Consider the following 18,861-nt stretch of genomic DNA (forward strand, 5'->3'; position numbering starts at 1 on the left):
AAGCTATTCCTCAGTTGAGAACTGAACCGACAGAGGCCTTCTGGGATTCACAAGTTTTACATGGTCCCTGGAGACTGTGGAGACACAGATAAAAAGCCAGCTGAGTCTTCTTTTTTTTTTTTTTTGCCAGTCCTGGGCTTGGGCTCAGGGCCTGAGCACTGTCCCTGGATTTTCTCAAGGCTAGGGCTCTACCACTTGAGCCACAGCACCACTTCTGGCTTGTTGCTACGTATGTGGTACCGAGGAATCGAACCCGGGTCTTCGTGCATGCTAAGTGAGCACTCTACCACTAGGCCAAACTCCCGTCCCCGCCAGCTGAGTCTTCTAAGTGACAGTGCCCACATCCAGCATTCACCTGTGCCCCAGGCTGGTGCAGAGTCTGAGCCAGTAGTCCAGGCACACACAGCTTGGGTGGCAGCCCCCACCTGAACCTGTGGTCTCCCCCTCCTTTGTGACCTTTCCAGTACTAGGTAGAGTGAGTTCTGTTTTGCAGCGGAAGTTCTAGAAGGCAGAAACCTCATTCATTCTTTCCTTACCCTTGGGTGTTCTGGATCTCTGCAGCTGTGTTTTTCATTCAGGGTGGAGCTCCAGTCTGAGACTCTTGCACTAGGTTGAGTGATGAATTGGTGAGATTGTGTGAGCAGCCTCCTGTAGGTGTTGGGCCCCTTGCAGGCTTTGGTATATGTGAGCAGTTCTGCTCTGGGGCTGGGTCAGGGGACAGGATGCTGATGGAGGGGCACGCATCCAGGAAGGTGGCAGACTGGAGGAGGAGAGCACAGGCCTTCCACAAGTGCCTGGAAAACACTAATACTGCAAATGTGCTGCTGGCATCCTCTGCAGCAAGAAGTCCTGTGGAAGGAGAGTGGTGGTCACTGGCTGTTGGATACATTGGAGGGCTTGTCAGACCCCGCTGTCGCCAGGAGGCCAGCTGTTGCTGCCCTGAAGATAGGGAGTAAGGGGGCTGTGGTCCTCAGAAGTCCAGGGCTGCCCAGAAATGACTGTTGGATGCTGGGTAGCAGCAGAACCTAGCAGAGCTGCAGCATTTGCCTCAGGACGTCTTGACGGTCTTAATAATTATTGGGGAGGGCTGGAGTGTGTCTTAGTGGTAGAGTGCTCACCCAGCATGCACAAAACCCCGAGTTCAATTCCTCAGTACCACATACCCAGAAAAGACTGGATGTGATGCTGTGGCTCAAGTGGTAGAGCGCTAGCTGAAAGCACAAGGACAGTGCCCAGGCCCTGAGTTCAAGACCCAGGACCTGCAAAACATATCTTTTGATATTTATTGTATGAGAAACTCTAACAAAATTTTTTTTATTTAAAAATAATAATGGCAGGGGCTTGGAGGTGTAACCCAGTGCTAGAGTACTTGTTTAACATGTATGAGGCCCTGGATTCTATCCCAGAACCATAAACAAACAAAAACAATGACAAACTTTCTATTGTCAATTGTAAATAATATTTTAAAATAATATTCTCTACACAAAATATTTAAGGTGTTATTTCACATTTTTCAAATTTTCTTTATATCTAAATTGATAGAAGGCAGTAGAGTTGTTATCTCCTTGTACATTCAATTTGGTGTAATTTTTTGAAGTATCTGAAAGAAATTCAGCCTTTTCTGAGTATGGGTGAATAAGGGGCACTTTTGTAGCTTTTTCAGATAATTGTGGATTTTTTTTCTCTTAACATTCTACCACAACCCAACAACGGTAAGGACTAGCTGCAGGGTGATCTCTGAATTCATGCTAGTGAAAGCTTTGCACCTGCTTACTCTCAGATCTGTGGCTGGCCTTGCCTTTTGAGTGGATCTTTTTTTTTTTTAATTTTTTTTATTGTAATTAGTAAAAGGGTTACATGATATTTGCCAGATAGAAGGTGCATTAATTCACGTACATTGATACCCTTTCACATGTCTTGGTACCCATTTCCCTCCCCCACCCCACACCCCCCACCCGTCTTGGTTTTCCCCCCTTCCCTATCAAATTTCAAATATCCAAATACAAATAAATTCAATATATCAGATAACAAAGTGAGATACTATACCAATATGAGATAACCAAGGGACAGCAAAGGAGATGAGAGACAACATAGTACATTAAGGACAACAATCATTCATTATATGGCTTTTGTTTCAATATCCTGGAGGTCCTTTCAATTAGCTTCACATTATATGGCCTTATGTATCAAGATTTTGCTCTATTGCAAATCTCTGCTAGTAGAGCCCAAGGTTTCTACTGATTATGACGAATGAGGGAAAGGCAAGAAGCAAGCATAAAGGGGATCCAAGTAGGGAAAGAGGAAGTAAAACTCTCCCTCTTTGCAGATGACATGATTCTGTATTTAAAGAATCCTATAGACTCCACTCCCAAGCTCCTTGAGCTGTTTCAAAGCTTTGGAAGAGTAGCAGGCTATAAAATTAACCCTCAAAAATCAACTTCCTTCCTTTACGCCAGCAGTGAGAGGAACGAGGCAATAATCAGGAAAGAAACTCCTTTCACAATAGCCTCAAAGAAAATAAAGTACCTAGGAATTAGCTTAACTAAGAATGTAAAGGACCTTTTTGACGAAAACTTTAAAACCCTAAAAATGGATCTTTAACTCATGCGTGGCTCTGAAACATCCTGTGCCGATCATTTGGAAAATATTGGATGGCATAGGTATGGCGACTGTTTCATTGTCCACACTTCTACTGTACCCAGGAACCGCTGGGTTTACATCGCCACCATCTCACAAAGTAGCTGAAACTCTGGTGGAAAAAGCCTTCAAAATTGGATTCCAAATTTGGCTTAAAAGATCAAATACTGTCACTGGCAACACACATAATCCGTTGTTGTCCTTGAAGTGACAGGCAAGCTGTTGCCTTTTGAGAAAACGTCACCGGAGACTCAGGCTGAGTTTGCCTCACAGTCATTCTTGCACACCTGCACGCCTGCACTCATGCATGCATGCTGCTACTTGAAGCAGGGTCCAGTTGAGCTCACAGCAGCAAAGACCGCAGCAGCAGTTTCCTCCGAGGCGCAGGTATGCAGCAGCCATTTTGCCACATGGGGCGTCAGAAGGCCGCTGTCCCTGTTCACAAACCTCGTTCATAAAGTTAGGTTTCACTTCAGTGTAGTAGTAGTTAAATTTCTGCTTCCCAAAGGGCATGCTTAAATCACGTTGCTTTTTGTTTTGAACTGTGCAGGTGAGGCATGGGGTAGCACTGCCTGCCCCCTGCCAGCATGTGGCTTCAGTTCGCCCTGGGCAGGCTGTGTGTCCAGGCAGGGAAAGAAGGCAGTTGTACCCAGTATTGTTGGGCAGACACTGGCCTCACTGACCCCTGGAAAGGGTCTCAGAGACCACAGCAGTTGGCTGGCCAGCTGTATTGAGGACTTCTGCCTAGAGAAGTGCTCTCTCAAGTCAAGTGTGTAGCAATTTCTTGGGTAAATCTCTGAAGATAAACTTAGAGAGTACAGTGTGTGACTGGAGAGTGAGCATGTCATGTTTTGCCACTGTTGTCGGGGGTCTAGGGCCTGGACTAGTGACCTGAGGGGACTGGGATGCCTGGGTTAAAATGATAAAAGATACAGGAGCAGTTTACAAGCAAGAATGAGACATTGAAAGGTTTTTATTTTTGTTTTGTTCTCATAAAGGTGAAGTACAAAGGGGTTACCTTTTCCTAAGTCAGGTAACAAGCACATTTCTTTTTGGACAATGTCACCCCTTCCTGCGCTGAGACACTCGCTGTAAGTTTTAGAAGCATGAAACAACTTCTGGCAACAAAAATTAGTCTCTGAAATTTGTAACTCAGGAGACAACAGAAAAGAGACTTAGTTAAGAAAAGGCAGTTCTGAGAAAATCATTGACTCAGCTGCATAGACCAGCTGAAAGCTGTGTACGTTATAACATGAAAAGAATGGACTCAGGATGAGCGATGTAAAAAGGCAGTATTGATGATATTATGGCTGAGAGTTTTAATTAACATTGTTACATACATTCAACACACAGGAAAAATCTGGAGATGGATAAGTGAAAACAAAATCACACAGAGGCTTGCTATAGGATCCACTGAATAGGAGAGACAGAATCTCAGAGAAAGGGTAGGCAGGCGCCTACAAATGCCAAATGAAAGACCTGGATGAGGAATTGGCGGTGTGGTTCAAGTGGTAGAACACCAGCCTGGAGTGAAGTGAAGAACCTTATTGGAAACAAGCTGGCGCTGGCAACAGTGCGGGCCGAGGAATGTGGAGCCGTGTGTATGGTGTTCTGAGCAAAAACTCATTGCCACACGAGACTGGATCTAGAACCAAAGCCAGCTCTCCGCTGTGTGTGAGTTACTTGCCAAAGTCTAGCAGGACAGACAGCCTTGGAGAGCGCAGAGGGAAGCATGACCGCAGCAGCGTAAGAAGCAGAATTCACCAGCAAAGCAGCTGCATAGCTCTTGGGTGAGGAGATGGTAAGGCGGGGCATTGGCTGTGTGCATGTCTGTAAGCACGGGGTAGTGGAGATGGTCCCCAGCGCAGCAGGAGAGTCAGAGCTGAGTGCCGGGGCCTTCTGATGTATTTCCAGTGGGCCCGGAGGCGGCTCCCGCGCATGGCTCCTGTTTGTCTGCCTCTCATTCGTCAATCCGTAGGTCAGACTGGCAGGAGGTTGTAAACTGAGAGCTGAGCGTGCTGGTGCACCGCTGCACTCCCAGCTTGAGAGAAGTGGGCATGGGGGGTCAGCAAGCCCTCTGTAGGGCTTCAGTCCCTTGTGGGGTGGGGGTGGCAGCAGGAGGCTGGGCAGTGTTGGGGTGCCCTTTTGTGATTGCTGTAATTAGGGGATGCCAAGGTCCGACAGTTCAGACTGTCCTGCGCAGGCAGAGCCCCACAGCAGCGTGCGCGGTATCACGTAGTGAGACTCCTGCACTGGTGAGCCATCCAGCAGACCTAGGCTGCAGGTTTTCTACCAGCGACCAGCGCAGCTGACCCTGCCAGAGATTCCTGTTGAATGGTTTTGTCTTGAGAGTGCGTGGAAGTGTCTTGAAAGGGCCTGGTTTTGGCTGCCTGGCGCTGGCGTGCAGAGCCCATGGTACCTGCCCACTGGTTTCTGGGGTTCAGCAGGTGGCCAGTGGCGGGGCAGCGAATGGCTGTGGGGCTGGAGGCAGGCAGGGGGTGGTTTGGAGGACTCATTTTTCGAGCTTCCCATGCCGTGTCTGGGATGGGATGGTAGTGACTTTGGAAATTCAACTACACTGAATATTTCATGGCAGTCTGCCCTTGGCTTCCTTCCCGCCCCTTCCCTCAATGCCCCTCTTTGAGCCTCGTCCGGGGGCCACCGGGGTTCTGCGTGCAGGTAGACTGCGGGGGGCTCTGGGGCTGCAGCTCTCTCGCCATCCAGCGTGTGGGGCCCTCAGGAGCAGATCTGCTTTGTCCTTCCCAAGTGCACCACTTCCTTTAGAAAAGTTGGCGAGGACTCTCTCCGGTGGCAGGGTTTGGACTGTGTCTTGGTCCTAGCTTGCCTTTGGGGATGCTTTTTGGTGTGGAGTGCAGGTACACTTGCCCCGGTTCACGCAGGCTTCCCGCCCGGGGAGGCTGGCGTGATGTAAGCCCCTCCGGGCCTTAGCTCTTCCCCTGGCTCTAAAGGCAGATTCAGGTTCAGCTGCTGTGTCCGGAGACCCTCTCCTGCTTTTAGGAGCGTATTCTTGTGTGTGTGCCAGTGTGTTCGTGTCCCTAACACCCCTCACGCCAGCATTGTCCGGTCGTCATTGTGCCCTGAATTACAGCTGCACCCTCACTACCCTGAAGTCATACTAGACTCTTCGATTCATTACTTACCAGGACAGCAGTCTTCCAGTAGAAAAGAACCGGTGCCTTTTATAATTAGTCATTTACATTTTCTTTCCTTGGGGAACAATTTCTCAGTCTGAGAAGTGGATGGTGGCCTGGCGTGGTAGGAATGCAGTGGAGAAGTGGTTCTGTTACCTTGGAAGCTGTCACAAGATGGTGTGGACTGAGGTTGGAGTGGACTTCCTCTTGGTGATGGTGACCCTGGGCTGTGGTAAACCTCAGGAGTAAGCTCAGATAGCTAGACCTAGAAATAGAGTGCACGTCCTGAGAGCTGCCAGATGAGCGCGGAGGAAAGAGAGCAAGCTAGGGGAAGCGGTGTTTGGGAAGGAGGCAGAATGGCTTCCCCCCTCCTTCCTCTGCCCCCTTTTACCTCTTTACCACCTTTCCTTTTCCTTTGTTTCCTCCCTCCCTCCCTCCCTCCCTCCCTCCCTCCCTCCCTCCCTCCCTCCCTCCCTCCCTCCCTCCCTCCCTCCTTCATTCCAGAATGCCCTTGCATGCAAGAGAGGCCTTGTGGATGCAAGAGTGGCTATGTGAAGCACCTATGTTCTTAGTTTGAGGAATTCAGACCTGACTCACGGGCTGTGGAGTACTGCCTGGTGTGTGGAAGGGTCTGAGACCTGTGACTTTAGAGCCCTGGTCAATAAAATGGAAGATTCGTGACAACATTTTAGAAAGGTTATTAAGCAGACAAGAATGTGTTAGTTACTGGGCTGCAAAAGAAGAGTCATTAAGAATGAGTCATTGAGCAGCAAGCAATTTAACAAATGAAAATTAAAAATATTAATTTAAATAGCACTGAAAACCATAGAACTCCGTATTATGGCCTGAGTGAATGGATTGTTCCTTTGATGATCAAGTTCTCTGCTGTGTGACTGCATCAGAATTACTCTACCTGTCCCCTGGTGGAGGCTGAGGGCTTCCTCTCGACTTTGCTGGCAGGATGCAGTTTCTGTGGATGTGTCTAGACATGGCCTGTCTTCTTCTTGGCCACTGGTTGCTGGTCATGGGGTAGAAGAATGTTTAGTTTTTCTAGGAAGCAGCCAGATTTTTTTTTTTTTTTTTTTACTAAGTAAGTGACCATGTTATGTACCCAACAAACCATCTATGTAAATTCTGGATATTTTACCACAAGAAGGAAATTTCATGAACAGGATATCTATTTTGAAAATATTTTCTCCCTGTCTGTGGTCTACTAGCTCATTTTGTCTATAGTATCTTCTGATAAGCAGATAACCTTACTCTGATACATCTAATCTACTTTTTTCTTTTGTTGTAATGATTTTCTGTATCCTGACTAACTTTCCTTTGCTGACTTACGATACCAAGATGCTCTCCCTATGATTTTATTTTTTCAGAAGCTATTTTATAGTTTTAATTTCAGGCTGCAGCCCTAGCCCGACTCCTTCTGGTGTGCACTGTGAGGAAGGCATTGGGTTTATCCCCACAGTGGAGATCGTCTTGTGGGCACACACCTTTTGTTGAACATAGTTGTTCTTTGTTTCCAAATTAGATACTGTTCGTTGGGTGTTTGCTCAGAGTGAGAAGTGGGCAGACAAGGAGTCTGTGTTTTCTTACTCAGCACCCTGGCCTTGCAGAGATCCCGATGCACAGTGGAAGCAGAGGATGAGAACACATCCTCCCCCCTCCCCCCCGCCCAGTTGTGGGATTTGAACTCTGGGTCTGGGCCCTGTTCCCGAGCTCTTCAGCTCAAGGCTACCGCTGTAAGCCACAGTGGCACTTCCAGTTTTCTGGTCTTAAATTGGAGATTAAAGTCATGGACTTTTGTGCCCAGCATGGCTTTGAACCTTGATCCTCAGATCTCAGCCTCCTGAGTAGCTAGGATTACAGGCATGAGCCATCGTGCCCGGCTAAGGACACATTTTTAAAACAGTGTGTGAGGTCAAGGAAAAACCATAGTTTGCTGAGAAAAACATGTGATTTTTTTGGGGGGTGGGGGTGGTCAGGCTGTTTTAACCTATTAAAATATATTGTTTCTTATTTATTCTGTTAATTTAGTGAAGAACATTGATTAGTTTTTGAATATTAAGCCAACCTTTGTTACTGAGATAAACCAAACTTGGTGCTGAGGTAAATTGCATTTTGTAATTTTTAGCTTAAAACAGAACCTTCTTATATCCTTTTGGATTTTCCCATGTCATGTCTAACTGTATTCAAATTTCTGTTCGAGGACAGATTAGTCTTTGGTTTCCTTTTTTCTAATGCCTTTTTGTTGTTTTGTTGTTAAGGAAATGATAGGTTCATATAATGCTTCCTTAACTAATGGAAATCTATTCAGACTAATATTATTTAATCTTTAAATGTTAGGTAGAATCTAACAGGGAAGCCATCTGGCCTGGAATTTTCTTCATGAGAAATATGAATTCATTTTGGCCCTTGTTGTGAATCAGTATTTTCCATTCTCTTGTCAATTTGAAAATTTTTTTCTTTTAAACAGTTTGACCATTTTAGACAGGGTATATCTAGTTTATTACTGATTTATCACCTCATTTTTAAAATATTTTCTGTAGTTATCAAAGGGTTTTAAACTCAACATGCCATTCAATAAGTACCGTGCATACCTTCCATCATTCTGCGTTGTTGGCTCCAACCCCACCCATCCTCTCAGGTTACCTGGCTCTGTCTTCATATACCTATATTCAACGTTATGACCATATGTGCCCACTCTTCCTTTCTCTGTTCTCGTTACCATTTGTTTGCTTGCTTGCTTGCTTGCGTATGTATGTATGTATGTATGTATGTATGTATGTATGTATGTATGTATGTCAGTATCGGGGCTTGAACTCAAGGTCTCATGCTCTTACTTTGACTTTTTTCACTCAAGGCTGGCACTCCACTACTTGAGCCACATCTCTACTTCTAGATTTTTGCTGAGTAATTGAAGATCAAGTCTTATGAGTTTTTCTACCTAGCTGGCTTCAAACTGTACAGGTATAAGCCACTGGCTCCTGGCTTAATGGGCATTTCTTGTAGATAGCTTATATCTGACATTTAGATTCTTAGCCTCTTTCTGTGTATTTGGTTTTGATGGACTTATGCTATATGTTCAATGTAATTCTTTATGTGGTTGGAGTTCAGGTTGCTTTTTCCATTTGTTTTTTTTTTTCCATTTCAGCTTTTCTTATTTCCACTTTCTTTGGTTGAATTAAATATTTTCTTAAATTAACAGGCTTTTATTTTTTGGAGCTGTTTGGGATTTAGAGAAGAGCAAGCAGAAAACAAGGCTTCCCCTCCTTTGTCTCCCTGCCTCACCCATCCACAGTGGGGCTCACTTGTTATCACCAGTAAGCCAACATGGGCCCATTCCAATCCAAGCCCACAGTGTATCCTGGGTTTGGGTGCACACTCTGTGGGTTTTGACAGACATCTGATGTCAGGGGTCCCCCAAGGCTGTTTCACAGCACTGGCCCCCACCCCCGCCCCGGTACCTGTTTACCCCTCCCTCCCACCAAACCCTGGCCGCCATGGCTTTTTAAAAACTTCTCTGGTTTGTCTCTCCAGAATGCCACCTAGTTGGACTCCCATGGCAGGTGGACTTTCCAGGCTGGCTTCTCCCTCTTCTGTGGTCAGCTTCTCCACTTTGCTGGCTGTCTCCCCTCTCCTGCTCCATGCACCCTGCACCTGTGTTTTGTCATGGACTGCTCTCAGTACTGCTTCACTGGGTTTCCTGCTGGTTGGTCAGTGTCTGAAAACACAAGTGCAGCCTGTAGGAGGTCCTGGCAACCCTGCCTTGACTAGGTGTGATCCCTCGTTCTTAACCACTGTCCTGGGGCCACCAGTGGCTGTGGGAGCTTGGGGTAGGTGGCTGGGTTTGTCCCTTGGGGTGGATGGTGATGGAGGTTCTTTTAGATCCTGTCACTCGAGGAGCCACATGGTGTGGGCACACCTTTAACACAGCACAGGCCTAGTTCCGGGCAGTGCAGGCTGCCTAGCGAGACCCTGTCATAAAACCAAAACCCCGTGGCAATTCATTTAATACCCACAGTGCCCTGGGAGGATTCTGCCATCTCCAACTGGTGAGGAGACAGTGGCTTGTGAAGCTTTCGGGCAGAAACAGAGAGCTAAGCCTGCTTCCAGTGTGCTCATGGTGGCTTTCTGAGATGAGGTGTCTCTGATGGTCATGCCACAGGGTCCTGCTCTGGGCCTGGCCTTCCCTCCTTGTCTCTGAGACTGTGATGAAGACGTCGAGATATCAGTTGAACCAGAGCTTCTGAGCTTGGAGGGGAAGCTAGTGTGATAATGGCATACTCAAGATTCACTATGAGTTCTGCTGCCCAGTTGCCAGATGAGAACCAATGGGATGAAGAGCTAATAGGAATAAATGTAAAGTCCTACATTCAGGTTCAAAAAACCAAGCAATATAGTTGGTGAGAAGCTGTTTTGACAGTTTGGGTTGACGGCATCTCCAGTGGGGAGTTTTTGTCATCGTTTTGCCTCAATTGTAGTGCTATCTTGTGACCACTGTCCCCTCCTCTCAGGTCTCCTTCTGGCATTTCTACACTGGGAAGCAAAGGGTATGTTCAGTATGGGACCTTGGTAGCTCCTGGGCTCCCTGTTTCCACCTCATTTTCCTCTTCAGACAGCTTTTCCTTGGTCTTACCATTAACTCCCTAATGTGCCTCCAGCCTTGGGGTGGACTTCTCTTCCTTACCTGGCCTCCTTACTGCCCTTCAGGCCTCTGGGCCTTGTCTCTCCTGGATGTCCCCGGCTCTGCTACAGGACGCCTCCTTCTTCCTGCCATCTCAGCCCAGGCCCTGTATCCTTACAGTGGTTCAGGTCAGGCCCCATTCTGTGCTGTGTGTGGAAGTGCATAGGTCACAGCCAACCCTCAGCCCCTACAGTGTGGAGAACATTTCTTAGCCACCAGAAGGCCGGCTCTGAGCAGAAGGGTCTCTGCATTACTCTGCTGCGTGTCAGGACCGCAGACACCCCTGGTGTGGTGGCTCCCAGGATTCAGTTTTTTCATCCTGCTCAGGGCTGTGGCTCATTTCATTGTTAGGATGCCACGCAGAATCTAAGGAGAAGGGTATGTGGAGAAAACCAGGTGCCGTCACTAGAGGCCTTTCCGGGGCTGTGCAGTTCCCCTGCAGTAACTTGAGACAACACTCATGGAGCTGAGCGGGGCATCACAGTTTTGGGGGTAATAGGGCTGAGCTCATGAGCCCTCTGCCTGATCCACACCCGAGTTCCAGGCCCCCAGGCAGGGATGGCCCCAGAACTCCTGACACCCGAGTTCCCAAAGGAAGCTAGACCTGACCTTGTCTAGAGGCTTCTCCAAGGGCAGCTGTCAGGCCTGTGGTTTTAAGTGTTTGGACTTAATTTTCTGGCACACAAGCGACATCTAGTAGTAAGTACTGTGGGTGAGTAATGGTCAGACATGAAATGCGGTGCTCGGCTGCATTAATGAGACGCGCTGATCAGAGGGTGGAAATTGAGCAGCAAGGCAGTAACCTGCCTGGCTCGCTGTCCTCTGCGTCATCGGAGCACTGACAGAGCCATGAGGTCTGACGGGGAATTTGGAAGGACATCTTTCAAGGACCTAGGGAAATGGAGGCTTCAGACATCGCAAAAAACACGTTTTTGAGTTTTGTCAGAGGCTATTACCGGGTCTGGGTGAGAAATGCACCGTAGGGTTCCCGCCTAGGAAGGGCGCTATTGTGGGCCAGCAGGGGAGCTGGCTCTCTAGTCACTGTCTGAGCTGCTGTCTGAGCTGCTTGCTCTGAGGGGGTAGGCAGGCCTCCAGTCAAGCCCCTGGGAGGGCTCACAGTGCCTGTTCTGCAGAGGAGGGGAGGACTGTGGGCATGCTGGCTGTGAGCAGGGGCACAGACCCTGGCAGGCCGGCCGGGCTCCTCCTTCTCGGTGGGCAGATCAGCTGCTCCAGTACTGCCTGTGCACAGCCCCCTGGAAACACAGTGCCTCTCTCAACCCAGGGTCCAGCAGACACCTGCTGCCCTTGGGGTGGACCTCCTGTCCACAAGCCTGCAGATCCTGCTTGCTATGATTGAGAAACCTCCCTGCCCTGGACCGAGAGGGGGGCCAGTGTATCTCCCTCTTGCTCCCCCCAGGCACTGGCATGTGGTGACAGCTGCAGTAGCAGAACTGCTGTTTCCCGAACCCCTGCTCTCCTGGGGACCCCCCTTCCAAGTGCCACTCATCTCCTTGAAGCTTCAAGCCGCTGTGGTGGGCAGGGGCAGCTTTCTCATTTCCTGGAGGGGTTATGCTGCTTGCCAGGCACTCAGCATCCATGTCACAGGGCTGGGCTCCCATTCCAGACCCCTCAGAACTCCCTGTCGTAACAAATCTCAGCTCACACACACCTTCCTCTTAACTGCCGGCAGGCTCAGATTGTCAATGTGCCGGCGCAGCCAACGTGGGCCCTGTTTGCCCCCAGCCGGGCCTCCCTGGCTCCCCCGTGTCTTGTAAGGAGGTCCTTTGGCAGGTGGCGCTGCTCACTTTGCTGCCACGTGGGTGCTCATTAAATTCAGAAACATCCCGTGAAGGATCTGGGAGGCAAGGGTGCCTCTGACATCGGAAATGTGGGCTGCCGTGGCCCTGCGCGAGGCTGCCGTCCTGGTCCTCACGGGCTCCCGGGGAAAACCTAGCCATTGGTGAATTTGTTGGATTGTAAAATTACCATTATAAAGTTATTTCAACTGCCTCTTTTCTCCTGTGGAACATGTGTTTTATTTTATATGAGTAATAAACACACATTGTCATTTTCTCCCCTTAGGACAACTATACCTTTGCCCAACCTGGGATTCAACTGAAAGTGAAGATGTTGGAGGAACTCGTGAGCCGGATCGATGGTATGCCTGCTTCCAGAGCAGCCCCTCTCAGGCAGAGCCATGGCCAGGGCTCGGGCCGGGAGGCAGGGAGGCGGGGAGGCCGGGAGGCCGGGAGGTGGGCCTGGCCCTTGGCACTGCAGTCCTGGCTTCTACCCATCCAGTAGGCCCAGGCCTGCGTGGCTCTGAGGCCTCCACCCCCCCTAGGCGGCCACAGATCCAGAGCTGTTCCCACTCTGCTTCTGCTCTAGCCAGGATTCAGCAGGAGCTGACAGGCGGGTAATGAGCTTGCTCTTAGCAGGCAGCCCTCACTCCTGGGTGAGCCAGGGACTGTCTTGCTGGGGTGACAGAGTGGTTGTTTATGGCTGTCCTTTGGCTCTCTCCCTGCCTGTGTACCTCATTTTGCTATCAAGGAGGTTAGAATAATTTCTCCATGGAATCCAATTAATTACCAAGTCTGGAAATAACATCTTCAATATTATAGAAAAATTATAGCATGTGCTCGGGCAATTTCAGATTATGCTTTCATGTTTAAGTGGGGGCTTTGAAATACTTTTTACCTCCGTCCTTAAAATAATTCCCCTGCGATGTGCTGACTGTCATCTTGCAATAGCAGAGTTTAATTAAATGAAAGTTGAGAGATAATGCCTGACCGTTCCGGGCATAGTCTCCTGATAGTTTGTTAAATTAATGCACAGAGCATTAACAGAGTAATAGCAGGCAGAACCACCGGCCGGTGGTGGAGAGCTGCAGGATCAGGCCCGCTGTCTTGTGATGAGTCCCGGGTGAGACTGGGACAGCATTTCACTGCATACACAGAAAACACGTACTTTGCTTCAAATGTAGCTGTGGCGCATGCGCTCTGTGTGTGCCCCTGCATGGGCTGTGCCGTTCTGAGCCTGTCCCCCACTCCCAAGCAGGGGTGAGTTGTTGAGAAAGCCTTGGCTTTGGGGAATGACTGAGTGACAGTATAAAATGCAGCCATACACATTATAAACTCTTCTCTTGTTCCTCGATTGAATCTGATTTTCAGCTTTCTGTCTAATGGTTATTACCTAATTTCCATATTATGAAGTCTTACCCAGTTCTTACAATGTGACTTTATTTGATTCAGTATTATATTTAGCTACTTTTCAACCCATCTATTCAAAATATGGCTTCTTTGCTTCTGTCAGTGTATTTAGGTACATTGATTCTTTTCGCAAGTCAGGTCTGGCAGGGCTGTGCTTGGCTGTTTTTTCTTTCCTGTGACCGGTTTCCCAAGTGCTCCCCTGTCTCACTTAGCTCTTTGAAATACGATTTGCAGTAGCTGTGAATTCCTTGTTCTTGGCAGGTTCTTCTTCCCCTCCGGTGCCCCTTCGAAGGCGTGCTTTATGTCTTCTGGGCCGTCAGGAAGCTGTGGCCAGCTCTCGTGCACCCTGGCACTGTAGCTGGGACATTCTGGGCGTGGTTTTCTTGGGGTTCAGAAGGAAATGTATGCACACTTACTGGGTGATTGCCTAAAGGAACAGCCACACCACTGGAGGAACTTGCTGTCAGCACCACAGCTAAGCGAAGCCTCCTCCTTTCTCCCAGGCCCCTGGGGGAGGGTGTTTCTACCCTGCATGCATTTGCTCCAGCCATCAGTTCTTCAGAGCCCAGCAGAGCCTCTGGTGTAGTAGGCAAACTGTGGGAATGGTTCCTTTCTATTCTTCTGGGGAAGCCTTAGTGTATTAAAGAAAGACTTGGAGCCTGGGCCCTGGCTGGGCGCCTGCTGCTGTGAGGCACCTGGGGAGGCGCCAGGGTCCTAGCTCCTGGGCTCCTGGGCTCCGCGCCCAGCACCACCGTGTCTGGGAGCACTTTTGCACAGACTATAAAGATTTTTATTAAGAGCCCCCCAAAATCACTGTTTTATTTAAAAATAAGAACCCATTGCTTTCCCCTGCATTTTCAGGGGAGATCGGCATTTATCCCAGAGCATCTTGACTTGTAGACGAAGGAAGCTGAGGCTTAACAGGCGGATTCTGGGAGGGGAGTCGGGCAGAGTTCACTCTGCAGGGTTCACTGTGAGTTCCGGCCGTGGAGGTGTGAGCCTGGGCTCCAAGCTTGGGACAGAATGTAGACATGCATCACCCGTGTATGTAGGCCAGTTCACAAATTCTAGAGATCAGGGAATCCAAGGAGATCAACACAGAGACCTGTGTGCAGACACATCGTAGTGAACGGAATGAAACCAAGTACAGAGAGGTTTGTTGTTTTTTTTTTTAAGATGAAGTCTCACTGTGTAGCTCAGAGTGCATTTGAATTCTTATTCTTCTGGCTTCAGCCTCTTGAGTGCTGGGACTAGGGGTATGTAACCAGGCCCCGCTGGACATTGTTACAGCTGTGAGAGAAGATGCTTCTGGAGACGCCTGGCATGGAGAGTTGTCTTCTTTACAGAAGTCTCTGCAGATGTGGCATAGAGTGCTGTGGGAATGTGCTACCTGGAGTCCATATCTAGCAAAGGTTTCTATCCAGAATGAGTTCGTAGTTTCAAGAGTGTTACTTCTGTCTGGCTTCACCCTGCCCAGGACACTGTGCAGATTCAGATGGGAAGCACACAGACCAGCTGCCCCTCACCTGCCCTCTTGTCATCACTAGGAGACAGTGGTCCAAAGAGGAGTCTGAGGAAGACAGGGCACAAGCAGAGATACCTGCTGCCCAACAGGCATTCTTCCTTCCAGGATGGGGAAAGAGTGAGCTCCGGCCTGAGGCCTGCTCCTCCATAGAACGCTGGCTCTGGGGAGTGAAAAAGTGCTTGGGACTTCCTGTGTGAGAGCAGCAGTTTTTCTTGGCCTCAAGGCAGCAGGACTGGCTTCCTGCACTGCTAGTCTGACTCCTGCCTTTCTGGATGGGAGTTAGGCTTCCCCTGTGGCACTCCGGCTGCCGCTGGGAGGGTGGGAAGAAGGGCGTGGGTTTGGGCTTGGAGACCAAGGAAGCAGCTGCGTTGTTGTCTGCCTGTAGACCGAAGATTGACTTGAAGGAATGGCTGTGACATTGATGATAAGGTCAGAATTCCATCCAAGCCTGGCAGGCTGGCTCAAGGTGTGATTCTAGCTACTTGGGAAATAGAGATTGGAGGGCACAGCGTGTTGTTTGATGCCAGCCTAGGCACAAAACAAGTTAAAGTTTGGGAGACTCCGTCTCATCTGGTGGCTGGAGGTGGTGACGCATGCCTATTCCAGCACACCTAGGTGCTTGCCATGGTTCAAAGCGCCAGAAGCGTACACGAGGATCACGGGCCAATTTTGCCTGAGCATATAAATATTCCTTGAAAATAAGCACTCTCCAAAGCGGTTGGAGGTGTGTTTTAATTGCTAGAATGCCTGTCTAGAAAGCAAAAGGCCTGGAGTTATGTCTTCAGTGTTGTAAAACATGGAAAAAATAAAAAGCAGTACAACAACAAAAGCCCCCCCCCCCAGCACTTGTTGCCTCTTCTGTTTACCTGGCTTCTTCATTTGCCATCAAGCATCGTACCACTCCTACACAGTCCCGTAAGCAGGTAAGCCCTCCACCCCGCCTAGAACCACAGCTTACTGTTTGCTATTGCTTGGTGGTGGATATGGGAGGCCAGACATTCACAGAAGTCTGCAGAGCGTCATGACACAGTAAATGTAAGCCAGAACAACCACTGGGTCTGTGTAAGTGGCTTACACCTCTTATCCTAGCTACTCAGGAAGCCGTGATCTGAGGATCTTGGTTCGACTCCAGCCTTTCCAGGCAGGGAAGTCTGTGAGACTCTTATCTCTAGTTAAACACGAAAAAGCTGCAAGTGGCACTGTGGCTTGAGTGGCAGAGTACTAGGCTTGAGCAAAAAATCTCAGGGATAGTGCCCAGGCACTGAGTTCAAGTCCCAAGATAACACAAAATACACACACACACACGCGCGCGCGCTTGCCTTGCATGCGCAAAGACCCAGGTTCCATTCCTTGGTACCACATACATGGAAAAAAGCTGGAAGTGGTGCTGAGGCTCAAGTGGTAGAGAAAGCCAAGGACAGGTCCTGAGTTCAAGCCCCAGGACTGGAAAATAGAACAGCTGGATTGGCAGAGTTGCCGTCTGGGCTCTGGGTTGGCTGAGTTTTTGTGAGAAAGGAATTCATGCCTGAAGTGTGCAGCTGCTGGACATTCTGAGTGTGGCATTGTCACCGGATTTCTGCTGGTACCTGGGGCAGTAGGAGCTAGGAGCGTTATTGCACTGCCCACCTGGACTGGTTGGTGTGTGTGGTGAGGGTGGCAGGCCACGGTGGACCTGGCACATGGCAGGAGGCGGGTGCGCTGGTGTCTGTGTGGCATGCTGTGCTCTTGTGCTGTGGCTCAGCGCTCCTGCCCCTCTGCCTCACCCTGCCTCTCGGCCCTTGCACCTCTCCGCCTTTCCTCTCCTGTCTCTCTGCAGCAGTGCTCTTCTCCCTCTTGTAGCCCCTGGGCTTTCACACAGGCTCCTCATGCCTAGGATCTGCCTTAGAACTGCACCGAGCATACATTTTCCCAGAATGCTGAGTGGCCCGGTGACAAATGGCACCTCTTGATTGTCCTGGGAGTCACCGTCGGCAGGAGCTTACCACGCATGTCCCCCGTGGCTCACCTCGGGGTGGGGAAGCATTCCCTGACCACACCAGTCCCTCCTTGAAGCAGGAGAAGGAGCTTAGTGACTGGCTGTGCCTGCCCTGCAGGGAGGGCACTTCCACCTCGCTGGCCAGCCGAGTGTGTTGGTGGGGCTGACGCAGGGGCCAGGCGGGGCTGGCGAGCTGGTGCTGGTGGGCACAGCCACCGTGCACCACAGCCACCGCAGAGGAAGCAGTGACCCGGGGAGGCAGCTAAGACCCTGGCTTCACCCACAGCTCAGCTCAGTTTTTATAATCTCAGGAAATTCCGAAGTAGGGAAATGAAATGAAAGACTCGACTGTTTTTGTTCAAGAACATCTTTTTCTGGCTTGCCAAACCCCGGGCTAGTGTGCAGGCTAGCGCTACCACCACATTCTCAGCGTTGCACACCCTTTGAGACACCGATGGGGGGGCGGGGTCTATCAGACAGCGTCATCTTTTGCCTCATCCTTTGGTGAGGGAAGCCAGAGGCACGCGCTTTGCAAGGAGGAACGTGGGGTGGGGAGTGGCCATCCTCATCACTGTGTCCGATTGGTCATGCCCATTTTTGGCTTTTTAAAGAGGACTTAGATCACAGGTTAAGGGAGTACTGTTGGTTAGGGCAGTGCTGACTTCAGGAGGGAAGCAGGTGGGCAGCTTCCGGTGGCCCAGAGGCCGTGCCGCGGCTGCGAGGCGCTGACTCGGGAGTTCTTGAGCACGTCCCGTCTCCCCTGGAGCCTCTCCATTTGTCTGAGGGGGTGTGAGGTTGAGAGGCCTTGGTAGGCCTGGGGGCTGGAGAAACTCCAGTTACCGATGAGTCAGTTGGATGAGCCAGTCTGAGTGAGGCTTTCAAGAAATGTCAGACTGAAGGTATTTCTTCTGCAGCAGCAATGCTGTTGCCTGGGCTACTTAGGAAGAGCAAATGAGGCAGCAGAAATGTACTTTTTCTTTCAGTGGAAAAAAAAATACAAAGAACTGCTTTTCACCTAATCTTCCCAGCCCCACAGGGCCTCTAAGGGTTCAGTGAATAAAATACAGAATGCTGAATTAAATTTGAATTTTTAAATAAACAATGAATACTTTTTCTTTTTAAGCACAATTATGCCTTGGGCACAACCCTTTTCAGGAGTGAGCTCAGAATGGGGTACAGTTGAATTCATCCATTCCTGAGCTTCAGTCTTCATCTGGATGCTACAGGGCCTGGGAATGGGCCCTACCATGCCGTGCATTATGTGCAGAGTCTAAACAAATAGCTCTGTGTGCATCCATATCCACACATTCAGAAACCTGCACACGGACCTACACATTCAGAAACCTGCACATGCACACACCACACATTACCTCATTGGCACAGCCATTGCATTCACAGTCACTTGCTTTTCAGCTTCCTGTAGGTGTGTGATGCTTCATACACATTGTCCTATGCATTGGAGATGGGCAGCTCATCTCTTCCAGCAGGGATCTTTGTCTGGGGCCAATAAGCTCCTATGACTGTCTGTCCATCAGTTAATCTGTCTGTCTGTCTGCCTGCCTGCCTGCCTGCCTGCCTACCTATACCTATCTGTCATCTTTCTATCATCTATTCCCCCTCCCTCCCCCCACAATGTTATTCTGCGCCATGCCTTACTCTGACTTGAGTGTGAACATGGG

At 49.5% G+C, this 18,861-nt stretch overlaps 1 protein-coding gene across 2 annotated transcripts in view; it reads left to right on the forward strand.

Annotated features, from left to right (window-relative positions):
* Tbc1d22a (TBC1 domain family member 22A) overlaps positions 1 to 18,861 on the forward strand; it is a 266,527-nt gene that overhangs the window by 167,098 nt on the left and 80,568 nt on the right. For both annotated transcript variants that reach the window (XM_090328902.1, XM_090328903.1), the window contains exon 10: positions 12,559 to 12,634. In XM_090328902.1, coding sequence (XP_090185028.1) covers positions 12,559 to 12,634 — 76 coding nt within the window. The remainder of the gene's footprint in view (positions 1 to 12,558; positions 12,635 to 18,861) is intronic.

This window comes from Megascapheus bottae, chromosome 2 (assembly GCF_031878675.1).
Source record: "Megascapheus bottae isolate mThoBot1 chromosome 2, mThoBot2.hap1, whole genome shotgun sequence".
Classification (NCBI taxonomy): domain Eukaryota; kingdom Metazoa; phylum Chordata; class Mammalia; order Rodentia; family Geomyidae; genus Megascapheus; species Megascapheus bottae.